This window comes from Rhinolophus hipposideros (assembly GCF_964194185.1).
Source record: "Rhinolophus hipposideros genome assembly, chromosome: 20".
In the NCBI taxonomy this organism is placed as follows: Eukaryota; Metazoa; Chordata; class Mammalia; order Chiroptera; family Rhinolophidae; genus Rhinolophus; species Rhinolophus hipposideros.
The window spans coordinates 36,978,622-36,999,783 of NC_138066.1; the positions used below are offsets into that span (position 1 = coordinate 36,978,622).

At 48.3% G+C, this 21,162-nt stretch overlaps 1 protein-coding gene across 1 annotated transcript; it reads left to right on the forward strand.

The window, feature by feature from the left end:
• Positions 1-5,894: 5,894 nt before the first annotated feature.
• LOC308488741 (amine oxidase [copper-containing] 3-like) lies at positions 5,895-12,524 on the forward strand. Its single transcript, XM_081028757.1, has 4 exons — positions 5,895-7,584; positions 10,113-10,398; positions 11,188-11,317; positions 11,526-12,524. Exons 1-4 carry the CDS (start codon positions 5,988-5,990, stop codon positions 11,799-11,801), a joined length of 2,289 nt encoding a protein of 762 aa, XP_080884883.1. The 5' UTR covers positions 5,895-5,987; the 3' UTR covers positions 11,802-12,524.
• Positions 12,525-21,162: the final 8,638 nt, after the last annotated feature.

Sequence of the window (21,162 nt, forward strand, 5' to 3'; positions counted from 1 at the left end):
TCCAGGCATGAGGTCCAAAGCTCAAGTTCACCTCCAGGTCAATGGAACAGTGGATGGAGAGGAGTCGAGTCAGTGAGCTGGAGAGAAACTAGGTTCCAAAGAACAGGGAGAGAGGAAAACTTTAATAAAGAGCAGAGGGACAGTGATGGCTGGATTCATTTAGAACCCAGCCTGGGATGGAAGCAAGGGTGACAGATGACAGTCTTTGGCTGAGGACAGCGAGACTGAAAACTGTGATGGGAGAGAAAAAGAAATGTCCTGGCCAAATGAGGCTCTGATGCGGACTTCGTGCTTCCTCTTCTTCTGACCTGAGTAACTCAACTTCTCCTTTAAATGCACATCCTTTTGTTTCTACCTCCTATAGTTCCTTCTTATGATCAGTTACTCAATGTTCAGTGATGGAGGAAAGGAATAAAAAAACGCTGGTGTCTATCCCTCTTCATACCCCATCTTACTAACATCAGGCCCATTACCTTGAAACCTATCTCCACCCAAAGAGTATGAGTGTTTGTATGTGTGTGTGGGGGGGTGCGTGTGTGTATGTAAGTGTAACTGTGCTTGAGTCTCTCTGCATCTCACCATAGGAATGACACCTGCCACATGTCTCAGTGGACATGTAGATCGTGGGAGTGTCAGCCCAGCTAGGGTCAGAAGGGCTACATGACCTGTCCTCTCTCCCGCCCTCTCCCACACCACCCTCCATCTTGGCAGGACTGGAGAATTGGGTGTGGGCTGAGGACATGGCTTTTGTCCCCACAGCGGTACCCCGGAGCCCAAAAAAAACTGAGGATGGCTAGAGTGTTGGCCTCAGACTTGTGGTCAAGTGATAAGAATGAGTAATGACCGAGGATGTCAGCTTCTGAAAGAACTAGTGTCCACAAGGCACTCAGGTCAGAGGCCATTGCCCTAAGAGGAGCTGGACAAGGGATCCCCCGGGCTTAGGTCAGAGGGCATAACTGGGACTTCCCCAGGAATGTAGTCACCAGAACCTGCCTGTGAGGAGCACGAGATGTGCTCCCCTGCCTCTGCTGCCCTCCTGCAGCCCCTGGGAAGGGTTCCAGCTCAGAGTGCAAGAGAAGGATTCCTCCATGCATTCAACAAAGTTATGGAGTACCTTCTAAGTGCCAGGCAGCATTCGAGGCCCTAGGATATATTAGTGAATAAGAGATACAATTTCTGCCCTCAGGGGCAAGAGAGGCAAGTAAAGGGGCAATTACAGACAAGGACTGTAGAGGGAAGGTGGGAAGAAGACAACAGCAGGGCTCCCTCAGACTTAGGAATTGGGGAAGGCTTCTCGAGGGATCTGATGTCTAAACTGATCCTGGCAGAGGAGTAGAAGTAGGCTGAGGGAGAAAGAAGAGTGGAAAGAATGTTCCAGGCAAAAAGAAGAGCATGTTCCAAGGCCAGGAAGTTCACAAGATGGCACCATCCAAAAACACCAGTTCATGGACAGAAGGGTGGGCTGTGAGGAGAGCCTGGAGGAACAAGGAGAGGACAGAGGAGACAGGTCCTTGCAAGCATGATTGGTTACCCTAAGAAAAATGGGAAGCCATAGAAGGATTTTAAGCAAGAGAGTGACAGAGTCAGATTTTAGGACATTCCTTTAGGACATTGTGGCCCAGACATGAAGAATAGAGTTTACAGAAGGCCTCATCACAGGGAGGTGGCTCAGAGGTAAGAAACGACTGTGGCCTGAATGCGTAGCGAGGCCTTGAGGAGGACTGTGGAAGATCTGGCCCAGGAAGGTCTGTTTGGCTTCAGTGCAGCCCATGACCTCATGAATGGAAGAGCTTTATATTCACTGAACACTTATGAGATCACTTTGAAAGTCTGTTGCAGATTAAAGTCAATCTTACCCAACGATCGGTCACCTTTGTTGTTAGTGCGGTTATGTGATAATTGCTTAGATTATTCTTGTAAGAGTCATACAGTGCATAGTGGGTTTGGAAAAAAGTTATATCCCTTTTAAAAAAAAAGGGGGGGGCGGGGGTGTCTGAAGGCCTCCTGACAGCTTCTTTGACTGAGTTTAGTGGTGAGAATTGACTCATTAATTCTGCAGCTTCTTTACCTTTTTAAGGGGAACCTCAGTCTTTCCAGCTTTTCCCAGAAGATTCTCTTTCAGTTATCCACTCCTCTCCCTGTATTTATAACCTCTCCCTCTTGACTGGCTCTTCCTCTCAATTCTCATCTTTTGAAGCCGTTCCAGGACGCTGTATCTCCTGAGCAGTGGTCTGCTCCCAGCCTTCCTCCAAGGAGTGTTCCACAGGTCCTGGGTCCACTTCCTGCCCTCCCTCAGTCCCTCTTCAACCCGGTGCCCTCCCTCTGCTGACTCTGGAGCAGCAGACACTGCTCTGACAGAGGTTACCAGTGACATCTATATGCAAAATCAATAGACCTTTCCTGACTTTCTGGACCCCTCAATGGCATTCAACAACACGGACTACTCCCTTCTTGAAACTCTCCTGTCTCGACTTCCCCGTATTTGAACCTCTCCTCATCCATATTTGCTGCTTTTCAGTCTTCTGCGCTGATTCCTTTACTTGTGCTCCACCCACTAGCCCACTTAGCCCCAAACCTTGGCGTTTTCCAGGACTCTGTCCTGGACCCTCTTCTCTTCTCTCTCCAGAGTTTCCCCTCTGCGTGACTTCATACTCTCATACTTAAACGGCTAATATTTGTTGTTGAACCCAAATCTGTGTTTCTAGCCTCCAACATCTCTCCTTACACTCTGGACCCATAAAGCCGACTGCCCTTTTCCTAGGCATCTGTATGGGGGCTTCCCATGAGCACCTCAAACTCAAACTTGTTAGTTTCCCCCTTAAACTTCCTGCTCTTCAGGCATGTCCTTCTTTTGGTGAAAGGACCTGCCACCCATGCAGTCACCCAACAGGAAAATTTGGTGTCGTGTAAGACACTGTGGCCTCTCTATTCACCCACACCCAACTGGACACGCAGTCCTATCAAGTCTACCCTTAAACATTTCTCAGAATCATGCCTTCCTCTCTGTCCAGCAGGGCACTGGCCTCATCCTGGCCCTTTGCCTTCTGCCTGGTCTCCTCACCTCTAGTCTGTCCCCGACTCAAGCCAGAGCCATCTCCCTAGAATGCAGACCAGAGCAGAATGTGACCTGGTGTGCGAGACGGTTGAGCTGACTGCACAGGACCTCTGGGGCAGCAGCTCTACTGAGGCATGTGTTCTGGGCCCAGTTCTCAGGCTGAGGGCGAGGCGTGGACTTCACTCCCAGGGATAAACTCATCTTCATGAGTTTATCATGGCCCCCCCAGAGCCAGGGGCCAAATTTACTCAAAGGGAAATAAGACCTAGTGGGGTAGCAGAGTGTGTGGTCCTGTCTCCTGGGTAATTCTCCGAAAGGGACAATTTTTTAACAAGATGTTAAGGATTTAATGGGATGATTGTGAAGGCTAGGATAAAACAATATGAGAGCAAATGATGTGACCGCAGGACACTGAGGGAAGGTGGTCAGGGTGGCGTCCTTTTATTTACCAGTTTCCCCACCAGTCAACGCAAAGGGCTGTCCCCTACCTGGATCATCACACACTTCCCCGACATGAGAGCCTGATGATACCCTACCAGAGTGAATATTCTTGACTCCTGCTTGGTAACACTGCTCAGGACAAAAAACATTAGCCATCTTAACGATGTGATCTTAGCTGGGAGCTAAGAATGTAACTTCCCAAAGGCCCAGACTCATAGTTACCTTGTGGTCAGGGGTAGTCCTTGACATTAAGATTCTTGACATTAGTTCCCCCTTATTCTCAGGATCACACGACCCATTTCCAATGACCCCTTTTGCCTTACTTATAGCAAATCTATTGTTCATCTTGACTGCAAGAAGCTCCCCAGTCCCTCATTTCCATCTTACTGCTCAGTCAGTGGGAATATTGGGTGTTAATTTTACTCCCATCATTCGGAGAAGATATTAAATGTCATGTTTCTTTATTTTTCAATAAGAGATAATCAGCTGTGTGCCCTAACTCTCCTGGTTGGTAGGAAATTCAAAATTCAATTATGGGCATGCTTGTGTGTGGGGAGGGCACTCATCTTTAGGATTAGGTAAAACTCTGTAGTCTGGGACTTTGGGCGATGTGTGGCTAGTCTTCAGTTGACAGCAGCCACTGCTAGTATGCTCACTTTCTGCTGGCCTGAGGCCAAACTTGCCAAGGCAGGGATGGGAGGAAGGTTTGACCCACACCCACTTTCTCTCCTTGCATAAGCCCCATTCTCTCCTGTCTGTTCACCAAATGTTTCAAAAATGTTTTTTTAATTAGAAAGATTTAAAATACTGTTCTCCATGAAGAGCATCTGCAGAGCATGTTAACCAGATCAGCAAAAGCAAAGCTAGTTCCTGTTTTCTCCAAGGACAGGGAAGGCTGACCTCCCTGGAGAAGGGGTTTTTTTTGTTTAAATTCCATCCTGGGAAAAAGGGTCCCTGCCTTTCTCACCACCTTGGAATGAGCCCCATTACTCCTTCAACAGCTTAAAGAACATGAGAGAAGAAAACCTGTCGAGTTTCCGTTTCCAAATAGAGCTGGTGGCATAAATATTTCTGGTGAATCTGACCTTTCTGGGATTGGCTGACCTGGTTTCATTTGTCCAGGTTCTGCGATGTCTCACTGTCTTCCTTGAATTACTACTGCCTACCTTGCTTAAAATACAAACCACACAAGGCTTTCTTAGCTCTTCTGCCTGCCCTCCTTCCTGTCCTCACATCACACTGAATACTCTGACCTTTTGGCCATTCTCTGCCCATGCTGAGGCTGTCTCAAGTTTCTGTACCTTCTGTTCTCTTCAGCTGGAATGTCATCCCCATTCTCTGCCATGGGAATGCATTCTGTCTGCAAGGTCGGAATAATTTCTGTTCGTAGGAAAGTCTTCCTGGACATATGCAGCTTGGAAAGGATTCTCCCTCAGGCTCACAAGAGAAGCATGTCCCCTGTCTGGCACCTTTCGTCTCTTTCAGTCCCCTTCAGGACCTGGCTGCCCAATCATGGTGGTCTTCTGAACATCACCTGGTAGAGAATGGAGGCGGCTTTGCTCTCTGCCTCTGCAACATTTTGGAGGAGGGTTTCCTGGAGCTGAGGGTTGTGGGTGGCTAGGTTAATTCCAGCCAGTTTTCCAGGACCCCTGTCCTCTGACCTGACCCATCAGTCCAGCTCAAGGTGGTGGTGGTGGTGGTGGTGGTGGTGGGTATCTCTTACACTCTGCAGCCCTTACAACTCCTCCAACTTCTAACCGGCCCCACACCCTGCACGCTCCAGTGACTTAGGGTGCTCAAGGCCTGCACATTTTTGACCTGGCTCAGCCCGTCAGACCCCCAGCTCCTCCCAGGTGTTTTGTGTTCTCAGCATTACTCTCAAGCATCCCTGGGCTGCTGGTAGAGTTCTGGTCGATAGGGGAGAGATTGCCGAGGAACAGAGCCTGGATTGTACCACAAACTAGAGGAAGGAAGGAGGGAATCTTGATGGAGAGGTGTGGGCAGGTGAGTTTCACTTGTAGCCTTGTAGTTGAGAAAGGTTCGACGTGAAGGGTGGAGGAAGAGCCCAAGAGTAGGCCCTTTCTGCCCCTGTCACTTCTCCCTCTTGCCTGCCTCCAGCTGTGTAATCTCCAAAGCCAACCCCTCCCCCACTTAGTTCCCCAACCCTGACCCTGAGTGTTTGATTTGGAACAGGCTGACAGAGGATTACGTGGGCCACTTAAAGTCCAGGGTTCTACCTCGGCCCCACCTCCCAAGCCTGGCCTGACCCTGGCCCCCTCCAGCTTCAGCTCTACCCCCACCCAACCCTCTGGCCTTGGCTGACTGTCTTCAATGTACCCAACATGCCTCTGGCCCAGCAGCACCACCCAGAGACCAGGAACCTTCAGAGACTGTAAGAGGCATCCCGTATCTAGGTCCTGTTTATTTATCTTTCTGTCTCCCATTCTGCATTCCAAATCAAGAACCTGAAGACAGCCCAGAAGCTTTAGCTATGGCTGTCTTCATTATTTTGTGCTTGTGTAGTGTTCTGGTGATAGGCGTGGGTGAAGGTGGGACTGGGAGTGACGAAGGAGTTGAGAGGGAATGTACACCTGTCCAGCCTCCCCACTGCCCCTCCATAACTCCCAGTGCCCAGCCCTGGACACACCCTGGCCAGAGCCAGCTGTTTGCAGACCTGAGCCAAGAGGAGCTGACGGCCGTGATGAGCTTTCTGACCCAGCAGCTGGGCCCAGGCTTGGTGGATGCAGCCCAGGCCCGCCCCTCAGACAACTGCATCTTCTCGGTGGAGCTGCAGCTGCCCCCCAAGGCTGCCGCCCTGGCCCACCTGGACCGGGGGCGCCCTCCGCCTCCCCGGGAGGCACTGGCCATCGTCTTCTTTGGCGGACAGGCCCAGCCCAACGTGAGTGAGCTGGTGGTGGGGCCACTTCCGCACCCCTCCTACATTCGGGATGTGACCGTGGAGCGTCACGGGGGCCCCCTGCCCTATCACCGACGCCCCGTGCTGATGCGAGAGTACCTGGACATAGACCAGATGATCTTCGACAGAGAGCTGCCCCAGGCTACTGGTCTTCTCCATCACTGCTGCTTCTACGAACGCCAAGGAAGGAACCTCGTGACGATGAATACAGCCCCCCGAGGTCTGCAATCAGGGGACCGGGCCACCTGGTTTGGCCTCTACTACAACATCTCAGGGGCTGGGTATTACCTGCACCCCGTGGGCTTGGAGCTGCTGGTAGACCACAAGGCTCTGGACCCTGCCCGCTGGACCCTCCGGAAGGTGTTCTTCCAAGGCCGCTATTATGAGAGTCTGGCCCAGCTGGAGGACCAGTTTGAAGCGGGCCTGGTGAATGTGGTGCTGATCCCAGACAATGGCACAGGTGCATCCTGGTCCCTGAAGTCCCCGGTGCCCCCAGGCCCAGCTCCCCCTCTGCAGTTCTATCCTCAGGGCCCCCGCTTCAGTGTCCAGGGGAGTCAAGTGGCCTCGTCATTGTGGACTTTCTCCTTTGGCCTCGGAGCTTTCAGTGGCCCGAGGGTCTTTGACATCCGCTTCCAAGGGGAGAGAGTGGCCTATGAAGTCAGTGTCCAGGAGGCCTTGACGGTCTATGCTGGCAATTCTCCTTGTGCTCTGAGAAGCCGGTACACAGATGGTGGCTTTGGTTTGGGCCATTTCTCTTCGCCCCTGACCCGTGGGGTGGACTGCCCCTACCTGGCAACCTACGTGGACTGGCACTTCCTGTTGGAGTCCCAAACCCCCAAGACAATACGAGATGCCTTTTGTGTGTTTGAACAGAACCAGGGCTTGCCCTTGAGGCGACACCACTCAGATATTCACCCCCACTATTTTGGGGGTCTTACAGAGACAGTGCTGGTCGTCAGATCTGTGTCTACCATGCTCAATTACGACTACGTGTGGGATATGGTCTTCTACCCCAGTGGGGCCATAGAAGTCAAATTCCATGCCACGGGCTACATCAGCTCAGCGTTCCTCTTTGGTGCTGCCCGAAGGTACGGGAACCAGGTTGGGCAGCACACGCTGGGCACCGCCCACACCCACAGCGCTCACTTCAAGGTGGACCTGGATGTAGGAGGTAAGGCGTGTCCGTGGGCAAGGATTCCAGAAAAGTGGCCCAACGTCTCCATGCCAGGCTTTAAAAATTATCATTGAAACATTAAAAAGGTAAAAGTATATGACATAAATGTGAAAGTCATTGGATTCCTAAGAGATTTTCACCCTTAGCAGATCAGTTATTCTTCCACACTTAAAAGAAATTCTTTCAAAGTTTCCAGTCAAATGGCAGGGTAGGAAAAAAAAATTCCTCTGTATTTTAAAATATTGCATCTGCAATTACAGAATTTACTATATTGTATACTATGTGTAAATATGATATACTGATACACATATTTAGATTTTTATTTATTACCAAATTTGGATCATAATGTATATTTGTTTTGCCACTTCTGTTTTTTTACATAATAATGTATCATTCATGCAAACAAGAAACATATATTGAATGCATATTTTTGCCAAGGTCTTCACTAACACAATTTAACAAAAGAAATGACATTCCTACTCTCAGGAGGCCTACATTCTAATGGAGGAGAAAAATGACGTTATGTCATTATGTCATCTCAATGCATCATATCAAGGGGTACATGCTGTCGATATAGCTTATTATCAGTGATATTGACCTCAATCCCTTGGTTATGGTGATGTCTTCTGACATTCTCCATTGTAAAAGTTAATATTTTTCCATCTTCAATTAATAAATATCTTGCGGGAAATTACTTTGATGTTATGCAAATACTCTATTTCTTTTCTTCTCAAACTCTTGCCCACTCATTTTAGCATCAATTGGTGGATTTTTCCTGCAACAATTATTACTGTAGTGTTCCCCTACTGGTAATTTAAATTTTCTTCCCTATTCTCTATACCTTTATTAATTGGAATTCTCCAGAAGAAAGAGTTATCCCTCTCTTTTCACTTATTTATATATGTAATGATTAATTCATAATTGTAAGGATTCATAGATATTTATTTTGTTCCAAGTGTTGTAATCCAGTCCTCCCAGAACTATCATTTATTTGTTTCTTAAATTGTTTCAGTTTTGGCCATTGGGAGATCTTTCGGTTTGGTTTCTGTGTGCTTTTGACATGCCTCCACCCTTTTTTGAGCACTTCTTTATTTTCTGACCCCACCAGATGTTCCAATTCCATCTTGTGTTTTTTCTGCTTCAGCCCTGGAGTCAATCAACCTCTTCTCCAAGGAGCTCTGGTTCCTTCCATTGGAGAACAGTATTTAGAAACCAAGATCTGGGTCCCAGGTGTGCTCATTATGACTGGGATCTTATTGCTCTTTGGCTCTGTCATTGGACTTAGCTAAAATATGTATGTGTATATTCTGACTGACACACTCATCTCTTTATTCTGTATCTAAGCAATGATGACTCTTAAAGCTCCTGGAATAGTGCCTAACACATAGTGAGAAGTACTAACTGTTGTTGTATTATCTACAGGAGTCCATTTGTGTGGCTGTACCAGAAAGAACTCTTGGCCTTTAATTGTCACCTACATGTGAAAACCCTGGGGTGTGAACTAGGGGCAGTGAATCCACAAAAGGAACTGAGGGGTTGGTTAAACAGTCTCTATTCTCTTGTGGTCTTGGAAGGTATGGAGGGAGCGTCCAGCATGTTTTAGTTTACTGCTCTTTGATCACAGATCATTTAACTTAATTTCTAATATGGGACCTAGTTAGACTGTAACGCATCATTCAAAACTCCAAAATTTCAGTTGAACAGACTGTCTTTGGCCCTACTCTTAGTTCCTTGCTAAATTCCAAACTATGGGAAACACCTCCAAGCTCCAGCAGCATTGGGCCCAGGGTCTCACTTACCTTCCCTCTGGCCCACGTGTCTACTGTCCATGTGTGATGGGGCCACTGTGTGTTTGTTTCCGCCATGTGCTGACATGCAGGCAGTGTAGAGCCAGACTAAGACCTGGGTCCTCAAGCACTGCCACAATACTAACCATGTACCCTCGGTTACACGGCATGTTATTTAAATTCTCTAGGCCTCAGTTGTCCCATCTGTAAAATGGGGACAAACTGTAGCTCCTCTTTAAGATTGTTATACAAGTAAATCATCAATACATGTAAAGCATGCTGCCTGTGCAGAGCGCCTTCAGGTACAACAAATGTGAGCTATGGCTGTTATTATTTTCATGATAAGGTGGTTCTGGTGATGCCATAGGGCTGCAGATATGAGGTGCAGACCCCTTCCTGAGGTCAGAAAGATCCTGACTCTGCACATTGCTGCTAGACTGCTCCAAACTCAGGTGAAGCCCCTTCCCCTTGGAGCCCCTCAGAGGGAGGTCAGAGAAGGCCCAGTCACAAGGCACCTAGGATTGGTACCAGAGACAACATCAGGGAGAGAGACCTTCACCAAATCTCTGCATCAGGAATATATTGGGGCGAGGCAAGGAAAGTATGGGGCACACTGAGTTCGGGGCTTCTTTTTGACTCCGCCTCTGAAGCCAGGTGGGGGCAGGGCAGCTGCATGACCAGCTCTCACTCTACTCTTCCTCCCTTCATCCCCCTCTACTCCCTCCCTCCTCCCCACAGGACTGGAGAACTGGGTCTGGGCTGAGGACATGGCCTTTGTCCCCACGGTGGTACCCTGGAGCCCTGAGCACCAGATGCAGAGGCTGCAGGTGACCCGGAAGCAGCTAGAGACAGAGGAGCAGGCCGCCTTCCCTCTGGGAAGCACCCACCCTCGCTACCTATACCTGGCCAGCAACCACAGCAACAAGTGGGGTCATCCGCGGGGCTACCGCATCCAGATGTTCAGTTTTGCTGGGGAGCCTCTGCCCCAGAACAGCTCCATGGAGAGAGCCTTCAGCTGGGGAAGGTGAATGGGGGGGGGAGGTGTCAGGCTGGGGAAGATGGACTGTAAGAAGGGCCACGTGTTGCTGGGAAACCAGGTTTCGCCACCTCCTATGGGTGAGCATGCACACGCACACACACTCATGCACACACACTCATACACACACAGTCCTGTGGCCACTATCCTTAGCCATTTAAAATAAAGCCTACTAGATGGATGGATGAATGGAGAGGTGCATAAGGAACCAAGTATAATCAAGTGTTAGAGGTAGAATCCGGGTTATAGGTGTTAACTATACTATTCCTTCAACTTTTCTGTAGGTATAAAAGTTCACAATAAAAGATGGAGGGAAAAATAAAGAGTAAGAGAGAAACACAGATCTGAGGGAGTATTCCCTAAAATCCAGCCATTTGAGACACTGACATTGACTAAAATGGGAACCAGGCCCCGTCCGTGCACAAGCATTCAGGGCCCAGGCTCTGACCTGGATGTACAAGTGACATTCGGACCTGAAGTCTGAACAATGGGCCAGTTGATGTTTGAGATACAGGATATTGAACAAATGTGAAAACTCTACAAGAGCGAGAGCGAGAGCGAGAGCGAGAGCGAGAGCGAGAGCGAGAGCGAGAGAGAGAGAGAGAGAGAGAGAGAGAGAGAGAGAGAGAGAGAGATAAAATGGGAACTGAACAGAGAATAATGAAGAGGCTTGCTACCCTGCGACCTTTGTGCTCAATTTTTCCTGTGTGTTTTCAGTGCAGCTTCAGACCATAGGACCGGTTGATGACCTGTGGGTCTAATCCAAATCTCCTATAGGTACCAGCTGGCTGTGACCCAGCGGAAGGAGGAGGAGCCCAGCAGCACCAGCATCTATAATTTGAACGACCCTTGGACACCGACCGTGGACTTCACTGACTTCCTCAATAATGAGACTGTTGCTGGGCAGGTCAGTTAGGGAGCAAAGATGAGCCGCTTCACTCTCTCCCAAGCCAGGTGCCTTGGGGGGCTTCAGAACCCACTAAGAAATGAAGCTTTATGATTTCACATTTTTCCTGGGTTAGGGAGCTGAATCCTTACGTACAAGGCTACTGTGGGAGGCAGGCGTGTCCTTAGCAAAGCCAGGCCTCATGATCCTCTCCCTTCTCCCCTGCTAGGACTTGGTGGCCTGGGTGACAGCCGGTTTCCTGCACATCCCACATGCAGAGGATATCCCCAACACGGTGACTGTGGGGAATGGTATGGGCTTCTTCCTCCGACCCTACAACTTCTTTGACCAGGACCCCTCCTCTGATTCTGCTGACTCCATCTACTTCCGGGGGAACCAGGACGCTACGACCTGTGAGGTCAACCCCCTGGCTTGCCTCCCCCAGGCTGCTGCCTGTGTCCCTGACCTTCCTGCCTTCTCTCACGGGGGCTTCTCTCACGAGTAGGCGGTGCCTGGGATGGGGAATGTGTCCGGGGCCCCAAGATCAAGGCGTTGGGTAGGGGGAGCAGTGGGCACTGGGCCAGGAAGCCTGGTGCCCTCTTCTCCTTTCTCACACCCTGAGGACTCCTCCTCCCTGACCCCAAGTTCCTCTCTCTCCCATCTCCCTCCTTTTCATCCCCCTCTCTACTGAGAGCATCCTGAGCTCGTGATGCCTGATACACAGGGACTCAGCTTTGTTGCCACCAAACCTGCTGTGTTCCCATCCCAGAGAGGAGAGGAGGGGAATGGCTAGCTGGGAGCTTGGAGTGATGGCCAAGCTTTTCCCCAGATGACGCCTGTTTTTCTAACAATTTTTTAATCTTATTTTTTATAATGAGATATAATTCAAATACCATAGAATTCACCTTTTAACGTGTATGTATAATTTAGTGGGTTTAGTATATTCATAAATTTGTGCTACTATTGCCACTATCTAATTCCAGAACATTTTCCTCACTCGGAAAGGAAACCCCATAGCAATTAGCAGTCACTTCCTATTTCCCTTCAGCTCCCTCCCAGCTCTGGGCAACCACTAAGCTTTCTGTCACTATAGATTTGCCTATATTCTGGACATTTCATATAAACAGATCTACACAACATGTGGTCTTTTGTGATTGGCTTCTTTCACTCAGCATAATGTTTTTGATGTACACCCACGTTGTGTCATAAATCAGTACTTCATTCCTTTATAGCTGAATAATATTCTGTTGTATGGATACAGCACATTTTGTTTATCCACTCATTGGTTGATGGACATTTGGGTTGTTTCCACTTTTTGGTTATTATAGATACTGCTGCTTTGAACATTCATGCACAATGGACTTATGTTTCCATTTCTCTTGAGTGTATACCTGGGAGTGGAATTGCTGGGTCATATGGTAATTTTATGTGTAACCTTTTGAGGAACTGCCTGACTGTTTTCTAAAGTGACTGCACCATTTTTTCTTTCCTTTCTTTCTTTCTTTCTTTCTTTCTTTCTTTCTTTCTTTCTTTCTTTCTTTCTTTCTTTCTTTCTTTCTTCCTTCCTTCCTTCCTTCCTTCCTTCCTTCCTTCCTTCCTTCCTTCCTTCCTTCCTTCCTTCCTTCCTTTCTTTTTTATTGTGGTTAAATTTACCATTGGATCATTTTTAAATGTACAGGTCAGTGGCATTAAGTACATTCAGGAGCTTTCTTGGGCCTGCCCAGCTCCTTTTCTGCCCTGGGTCTTGAATATGGAGGTAAGGCCTTTGGAGACCAGCTGTTCTCTCAAGGCCCACGGCAGGGTCCTCATCGGGTCTGTGTCCCAGATCTTGGGAATATGCTTCTCTGTCTTCATTTCCTGTTGTCTTAGCACATTCTTTCTCTGCCCTTTCTTCTCACTCCTCTTCCTCTTACTACTTCAGCTTCTACTCCCTGGTATTCCCTCTGAGGTCCTGAGGGGATGTCTCTGCTGCCTCGGGTCCTATAATTCCCCCCATCCCTCAATTCCAGTGTTCGCCTCCATCCTTGGATTGGAAAAACCTTAGACATGCAGGCAGCTGTCTTATGTGAGAGAAGGACAATCCCTGATTGTTTTCTTGTGGGTGACATTTGTCCCTGAACAGCTTTCCTCATCTTATCTCTCTGCCTCTCATGATCTGAACAAAAAGATTCCTTCTGTCACCTCGTCATCTATCTACGCTGCCAAATAATCTTCTTCTAAGTTCCTGCCATTTATATAGACCATGTGGGGTAGGATGAGAGGGGTTAGGATGGTCACGTGACAGCAGCAGTTCAGGGAGTTTTGTGGGTGAATGTTAAGGGTCATCTGTTCCTTGGGCCATCGGTGACTGTGGCTTGCATTAAGGGGCAGCAGTCAGCATAGATGTCCAGAATGTCACCGAAGGCAGGAACCAAAAACCCTCAGGAGCTCAGGCAACCAGGTGAGGAGCTGCCCGAACAGGGCTTGGCATGCATATGAGCCAGGGGCATCCCAGGGGATCAGTCCCGCCTGGTCAGGCCACAGGCCCCAGGGCCTCACTTCCTAGCTGCTCCTCCTGGGGTGTGGACTTTGGATGGGCATAAATAAGAACTGGGATATTTTCCAGAAAGGAGAGTGGGAGCAGGAGTAAAGTGGGGAGGAGGTAGGGCTCAAAGAGCAAGCTTTCCTAAGTGCCTCCAGGCCAGAGAAATCCATGTGGTAGGCAGTGTCCACACCTCTGCTTCAATAAATTGCTCACTTCGGTCAGTGTCTTTTCTAGAAAGTGGGGCATGAGGTCAGGAAAAGAGGGGGCTTCTTCCTCAGCAGGAAGCCCAGGGCACTGACCCAGCCACAGGGGAGGGTACTGCCTGGATAGGCCCTTCCCACTGCATGTTTCTCACACTGCTTGACCAGAATAGGCCCTGGCAAGAGGGCAGTTCAGGGCACAGAGATCCGGGTACAGCTCAGCTTGTGACCAGAGGGAAATGGCAAATTGGGAACTCAGATACCACGGGTGTCCTGTGGTTCCCTCAAGAACTACCTCAGGCTCAACCAAGGGAGCTGGAAAGGAACTAAGTTCTGGCAAAGGGACCGTCATACAAAGAATAAATACCAGGGAAGCCACATTCTCGATTCAAGAATAACAGCAGGATATGGTGACAAGTGCTCGGATGGGAAAGGGTTGAGGCAGAGCTGGTTTGCTGTTGCGGACTCTTCTTGCTATTTTGCTTGTCAGATCAGTGATTTAGCTTCTCTTTACCCTCTCAACCCAAATAAATATCATGTTTTGACTTGTGTTTTCTTGTTTAAAGAAATTTGGACCAAGACGGGTGTAAATGCTCTCATCTTGTCCTCAAAACAAATGCTATGGGGCAACCAAGAAGGCTTCTCTTGGCTGTTTCACCTCTGCTTCTCCAGATGCAGGGTTGAAGAGAGGGGACCTGTGGCCCTCGGCTGCTTGGGGGACTCTGCTGCTGTGGCTCTCTTGCTGACCGATGTGTGTGCAGTGGGGCTCCCCACTGAGGCTTGAGGCCCGTCAAAGGGGTATGTGCACAGACAACTCCCAAAAGACGACCCCGAGGCAGTCCCATTGCAAGGCTCTCCTGGGAACATATCCTTCCAGCCACAAGAAAGAAGCAAGCAGACCGTGAGGAAGGCAGCCCAGAGAGATCCAAAGGGTCAGAATAGCAAAGACCTAGCGTGAACCTGACAAACGAGAGGGAAACCCAGGGAACACAGTCCTTCCAGAGACCCTAGGACCTACAGATCCCACTGAAGGGGCCTCGAACTCACACACACACACTCACACACACACACTCACACACACACACAGTATTAGTGAGAGCTCCCTGGCCTGGCCTCTTACGGGCGCCTGCCTCCTATCCCCACTCCAGCACTTGGCCTGTGGCCAACGGTTGGCCCCGTGTGCTCTGCTCAGGCTCAGGTGGGCTCTGTATCTTCTGTAACATTCCTCCTTCCCACATCTGGATCCAGTGAAGGGAAATAGATTATACCATTCTCACTGGGGCTTGGTTTCAGACACCTTCCCACTGCATGTTTCTCAAACTCCTTGACCAGAATATGATAGGGGCTCCCCTTTCTTGAGGACCCTCAAAGAATGGGATGTCTCAGTCTCTCCCATTTCTCCCATTGAAATAGAGCCAATATGGTGGAAACTATGATGAGCTAGTTGATTTCCCTCTGTTACCTCATTTATGCTTCACAACAACCTTGCGAATATTATTATTCCCTTTTTACAGAAGAGAAACTACGTTTCAGGGGGATTAAGTAACTTGCCCCAAGTCAGCTGGCTATTAAGTGGTGGGGCTGGGATTGAAACCAGGTCTTTGTGGAATTATACCTGATTGCCGTCCCCTGTACCACTGCTCTTCGTCACTGATTGGCAGGCCTGGTTAAAGAATTAAACAAGGTAATGCTTGAGAAGCATTTGGCACCTGATGATCCATGGTAAGTGATCCTCTAAGAGAAAAATCAACACTCAGTGGACCCGAGCCAAAACATGCACAACTGCCTTAAAGCAAAAGCTCAACCTGTATTGTACCTGAAATCACGGGGGAGCTTGTAAAAACTCCACATTTCCAGGCTGCACCTCATACCAATGAAATCAGAATCTCTGGGGGTGTGGCTCAGGCATTAGCAAAGTAAATTTCCCCCAGGTGATTCTAACATGTAGCCAAGGTTGAGAAAACCCTGGGAGAGCCGTGCAGTTCCAAGCTGGCCAGGGGTTTAAGGTACATAAAGAATGTGTCTGTCAGAAGGCACAGAAAAGGAGCATTATAGAGGCTGCCCTGGCAGTGACAATCCAACCGTGTCTGGAGCAGAGGACCCGCCCAAGGCCAGTTCAGCCCTGGAGGCACATTAGCCACACAGATGGAGGCCCCAGGCCCTATCAAACCTATCTCATGACCAACTGCTGATTCTGATTCACAGCTTGATGGGCCAGCTTTCCACCACACCTTGCTCATGGGAAGAAATGGGCAAATCAGTTAAATCTCTTGTGTAAATCAATGAATTGGTATTCTGATCATAATTGTTTTTCTTGACAGTTACTGTAAATAAAGATTAACCTTCAGGTGTGACTTTGGTAAATTTAGATCTTTCCAGAAAGACAATCCCCCTTGGTGAGCTGATAAACCTGGTTTCTGATTTAGGCAGCTCCCTCCCCCATCGCCACCACCGCAGCCTTTGGACTGTGGTGAATTTACCAAGAAACCATCGTGAGGTGTCCTAGAGACAGCCAGACTCTCCTGACACAATCCACACCAGCCTCGCCGTGGACTTCATGTCTAACTACCTGAGCAGAGACTCACTGTAAGCGAATCCCACCTTCCTTCCTTTCCCCTCCTATAGTTTTTGCTTGGCCAGCTGCCCCTTATAAATCTTCAGAGCGTCCCACTCTCCAGGGCACATTAGATTGTCTATAAACTGGGTTCACACTCCCTACCATCTTGATGCCCTGCACTCCAGACTGTCCCAACTCCATGCCCTTCCCCACATAGACTGTCCCCACCCATTCATGGCTCCATCCATGCACTCCCCTCCCCTCTTCCTCTGGTTCCTTCCTCTTTCCCTTTCCTCCCATCTTCATCTAGTGATATCTTATTCATCCTCTAAAACCCAACTCAAATATCACCCCCTCCATCTTTTCCTGCTTGTTGCTTTTTTCTCCTTGCTACCGTAGTACTTTAAACAAAACTCTCCAATGGATGTTCACACGCTGAACTCTAGTTCATTCTCTACACGTGTCCTCCCCTCATTCCTCATCATAGAACCGGAGCTTCCTGGGGCAAGAACCATATCCTGTTGGCCTTGGTGGCATGGTGCCCACGGTGTCATGCCCATTATGGGTGCTTAAATACATCTTTGTTAACATCTAAATAAACAATAACAGTTGTTATAGTCAAGTAATTCTTTGTCTTGTAAAAAGTCATTTCATATCCAGTTTCTCCTTTGATTACCTCTAAAAAAGGAGATCTAAGAAAGTACAAAGATTCCGAGTGAAAAACATCCCTGGTTGCACAGGTTAAACTGGGACACAGGGCAAAAGGGCGACACTGACATGTTGAACCCAAGTATTTCCTCTCCAGATGAAACCTGTATCGCTGGAACCAGCAACCCAACAAAGGTTGTAAGAAGGAGATGTGACAGACAGACAGATGGCATGTCTGTAAATCAGTTCCCCATGCTGGGCTTTCCCTGAAACAGGCAGGAGGGGCCCAGTATGTGGAGCAGACCTAAGATGACATCGTGTGGGAGGGTTAGAAGCATCGGCTGGGCATTGGACCCTCAAATGCTATAGAATTTGGCATGTATGTATCTGAGGCAGGAAATCAATGAGTTAATGTTTTCCTCATTCTGCAACATGGTATAATGGTTTATAGTGTGGCTTCTGGAGCCAGATTGCTGAGGTTTGGACTTGGCAACGTATTTAACTTTTCTGGGCCTCACTTTCATCACCTGAAAATGGGGACAGTAGTAAACTCTATACCAGGATTTTTATAAGGATTAAGTGAGTTAATCTGTGTAATTTTCCAAGACTAGTTATTGGCATATAGTAAATGGTCAATGAATGCTAGCTATTATTTAGCATTTTATTAACCAACATCTACTGGGTGTTACTGCATAACAAACCGCCATAAAAAATAGTGGCTTAAAGCAATAAACCGTTTTATTTGCTCATTATTCTGTAGGTTGGCTCTCTGAGCTCGGCTTAGTCGGGCAGTTCCTCTGCTGGAGTTGCCTGGGATCACTCAAGGCAGATATCTGGCAGAGAGACTGGGGCTGAATGGTCTAAGATGGCCTCACTCACATGTCTGACGGGTGGGGCTGGCTGTCAGACAGGCCACATGTTACAGCAAACTGTCTCCAGAAGGCCACCCTGGACTTCTCCCCTGTGTGGTCCAGGGTTCCAATGGTAGCCCAAAGAGGGAAAGCCCTTAGTGAGTGAAAGCTCTTCAAGCCTCTGCTTGTGTCACATCTGCTAATGTCTCATTGGCCAAGGCACAAGATCAAGCCCAGATTCAAAGGATGGAGACATAAACTTCCTGTCTTGATGGGAAGAGAGGCAAAATCACAATGCAAAGGGGCATGTGGCAGCACTGGGAGGAACCATCACAGCCACCTAAACAATTTACCACGCTGGCACCAAGTATGCAAGCAGAGCTCAGTTCTGGATGCTGGAAGGGATCTTTTCTTGGCCCTCAGGGTTCAGGATAGCAGAAAACGGGTTAAGGCTTATGTAAAACAATTGTAATACAAGGTTTGAACATGCTAAGTGCCCTAAGAATGGTGAAGTGCTAGGCGAGTTCAGGTCACAGTGATCCTTTATAGCTGATCCTGGGTAAGCATCAGTGGGTTAGGAAGGCTTTATTAGCTTGGCCTTGACATATGTTTAAAATCTGGACATGGGGAGATGGAGAAAATGGTATTCCAGGTGGAAGGAAGAACAAGTTAGGCAAACCAAGACATGCTTGGGAAATCCAAATCCATTAGCATATCTGGAGTGAGGGGTCCACGAAGGGAAGTTGCAAGAGATAAGGCTGGAAAGATAACCTGGGGTTCGACTGTAGGTGAGTTTGAACTTCATTCTGTGTGCAATGGGGAGTCCCTGGATATATTTTATGCGTTAAATGAAAAGAACAGTATTATGAGGCTCCTTTGCCAGCAGTCCGTAGTATGGCTTGGGTTGGGGCATGAGAAGCGGAGTAGGAGGGCAGAGGGATTGACAAAGGGCAGCAAGAGTAGAAAATCAAGCAAAAGTCAGAACCTGATCTAGGATGATTCAAGGGTTGCCAGGCTCTTTGACTATGGGATGGCAGGGGAGGAGAAGATGTATTTACAAAGCAGAAGTCTGGAGAAAGAACAGGTCTGGAAGGAACTTGTACATTTGGGGAATGCATGGGACATTCCAGTGGTACCCAAGTGGGGTCTAACATCATGGTGACTATGGGAGGAGGAAGAGAAGAAAGGAGAATAGAGCTTGCTGAGCACAGTGAGGGCAAGCATTTCAAAGCAGTTATCTGTCAAAGTTACAGATGTAGCCAAAAGATTAAGGAAAAAGAAGGATGAGAAAAGGCCAACCTGCAGATTTGACAGTGAGAAGGTCATGCTGACTTCCCAGAAGAGCAGAGGAGGCAGAAGTTGCACAGAGCTGAAGACAGCAATGGGCATCCTGTCTCTGGAATTCAAGGTTGGAGAGATCCCCTGGACTTACTTGATCCCAGGGCTGCCCTCCTTCCACTCCAAACCTACTAAAGTGAAGAAAATATTTAAAATCTGAAAACAAACACTGGCTTTTCTTTCTATCCTAAAGGACGGAGGCATGCTAGACTTTCCTTGCCCTTCTCCCTTTCTCTCCCACCCACTGGCTGGAGATCAGGCACTGTGAAGACTCGTGTCCAGGGAGACAGGCGTTGGCGGAGAGACGGCTGTTTACTTCCAGGCAGAGCTCTGCTGTGTTTTCATAGCTCAGAATAGTTCCTTGGCCCTCTCCAGGCCTGGGGGGTGGGGAAAACCTCACTGTGTGTTTTCAGGACAATTCAGGGCCTCACCTCTTCCTCTTTCATGGCCCTCTACATCATGGCCCTCATTTGAGAACTCTCAGAAGGAGTAAGTTGTGGGTTAAGAGGGTCCAAGACTACTAATTTCCTAATTATGTCCCCCCAACTGGACTCCAGAAGAGGGAAGGACAATAACTGACTGTACAACATGGGAATTTTGGTTGGGATGAAAATTCTATTGAAGAAAGAGTTGATTAAAGGACTAGAGGGCAGAGCTGGGGGAGAAAAAATGGGTAGGGAGAGAAGAGAGTGGAAGGCATGACCCCCACCCCCAATCTAGATCTCAGCTGGGCGCCAGATTCTACGCAGGGAGCTGACTTCTGATTGAGAATTGTAGGGGGCTTCTCTGACCCTGGGTACACCTCAGGTCTCAGCTGGTTTCTGGCAGCACGAGTGTTTGGAAGGTGTCCAGAGGTAGGAAAAACTGACTTCAATGAATACTCTTTCGAACTCTTATTACTTTTGAAAATATTTTAGTTAAAAAACTATATTGTCCTTCTGGTAGTAATGAAGTATTTCTGTTTCGTCATTAAAACTCAGGCACCACCTCATTGGAGCTACTTTCAAAGGGGTACCCCAGAGTTAGACAATCTTAGAACTGAAAGAAGGGTGAAAGTCACCAACTCTCATTTTACAGTTGACAAAAGTAAAACCCACAGAACTCTAGGGACTTGGCTAAGGTCACACAGCTCTTTAATCTTCCTATTCTTTTTCTTTTTACCTTATAAATTCTAGTGATGGCAGCGGGGGAGGAGAAGTCTCATGGGCTGCCTGCAGGAAGCTTGAGGATGTTTTTTGAGGGTCTTCCAAGGAAAAACACACCAAGCTATTACCTTCCCCCACCCACAATCCCTACCTCGATTCCACACCCAACCAGGCTGAGCTACGACTGAGAGATTGATGACATATTCCCTCCCCTTTTTCTTTAGCTGGCCCCAATTCTTCCAAAGAATCCGTGAGTTGAAGCAAGAAGGGAAAACATGTTGGGGCTGGGTCCTTAGCTCACACTTCCTGTCTCTCCTCAGATAAGCCCTCTTTGCCTCTGGGGTACAGGCCAGGAAGAAGGGGCAATGAGCTTTTTCCAAATAGTCCCAGCCACTATTTTGTAGGCTTACCTCCCTTGCCCCTGCCTCTGCTGTCCACCATTAACAAAATTTAACTCCTAGCAGGAAGGATCGAACTTAACAGCAAGAATGTTTCCTAGCTGCTAGGGTAGTTTGCACTGCCAAAAGTTGGAGAAGTGTCACCATCTGGTTGTGAGGGAACTGGTTGACCATTTGTGGAAAACAGGATATTCTCTGGAGGGAA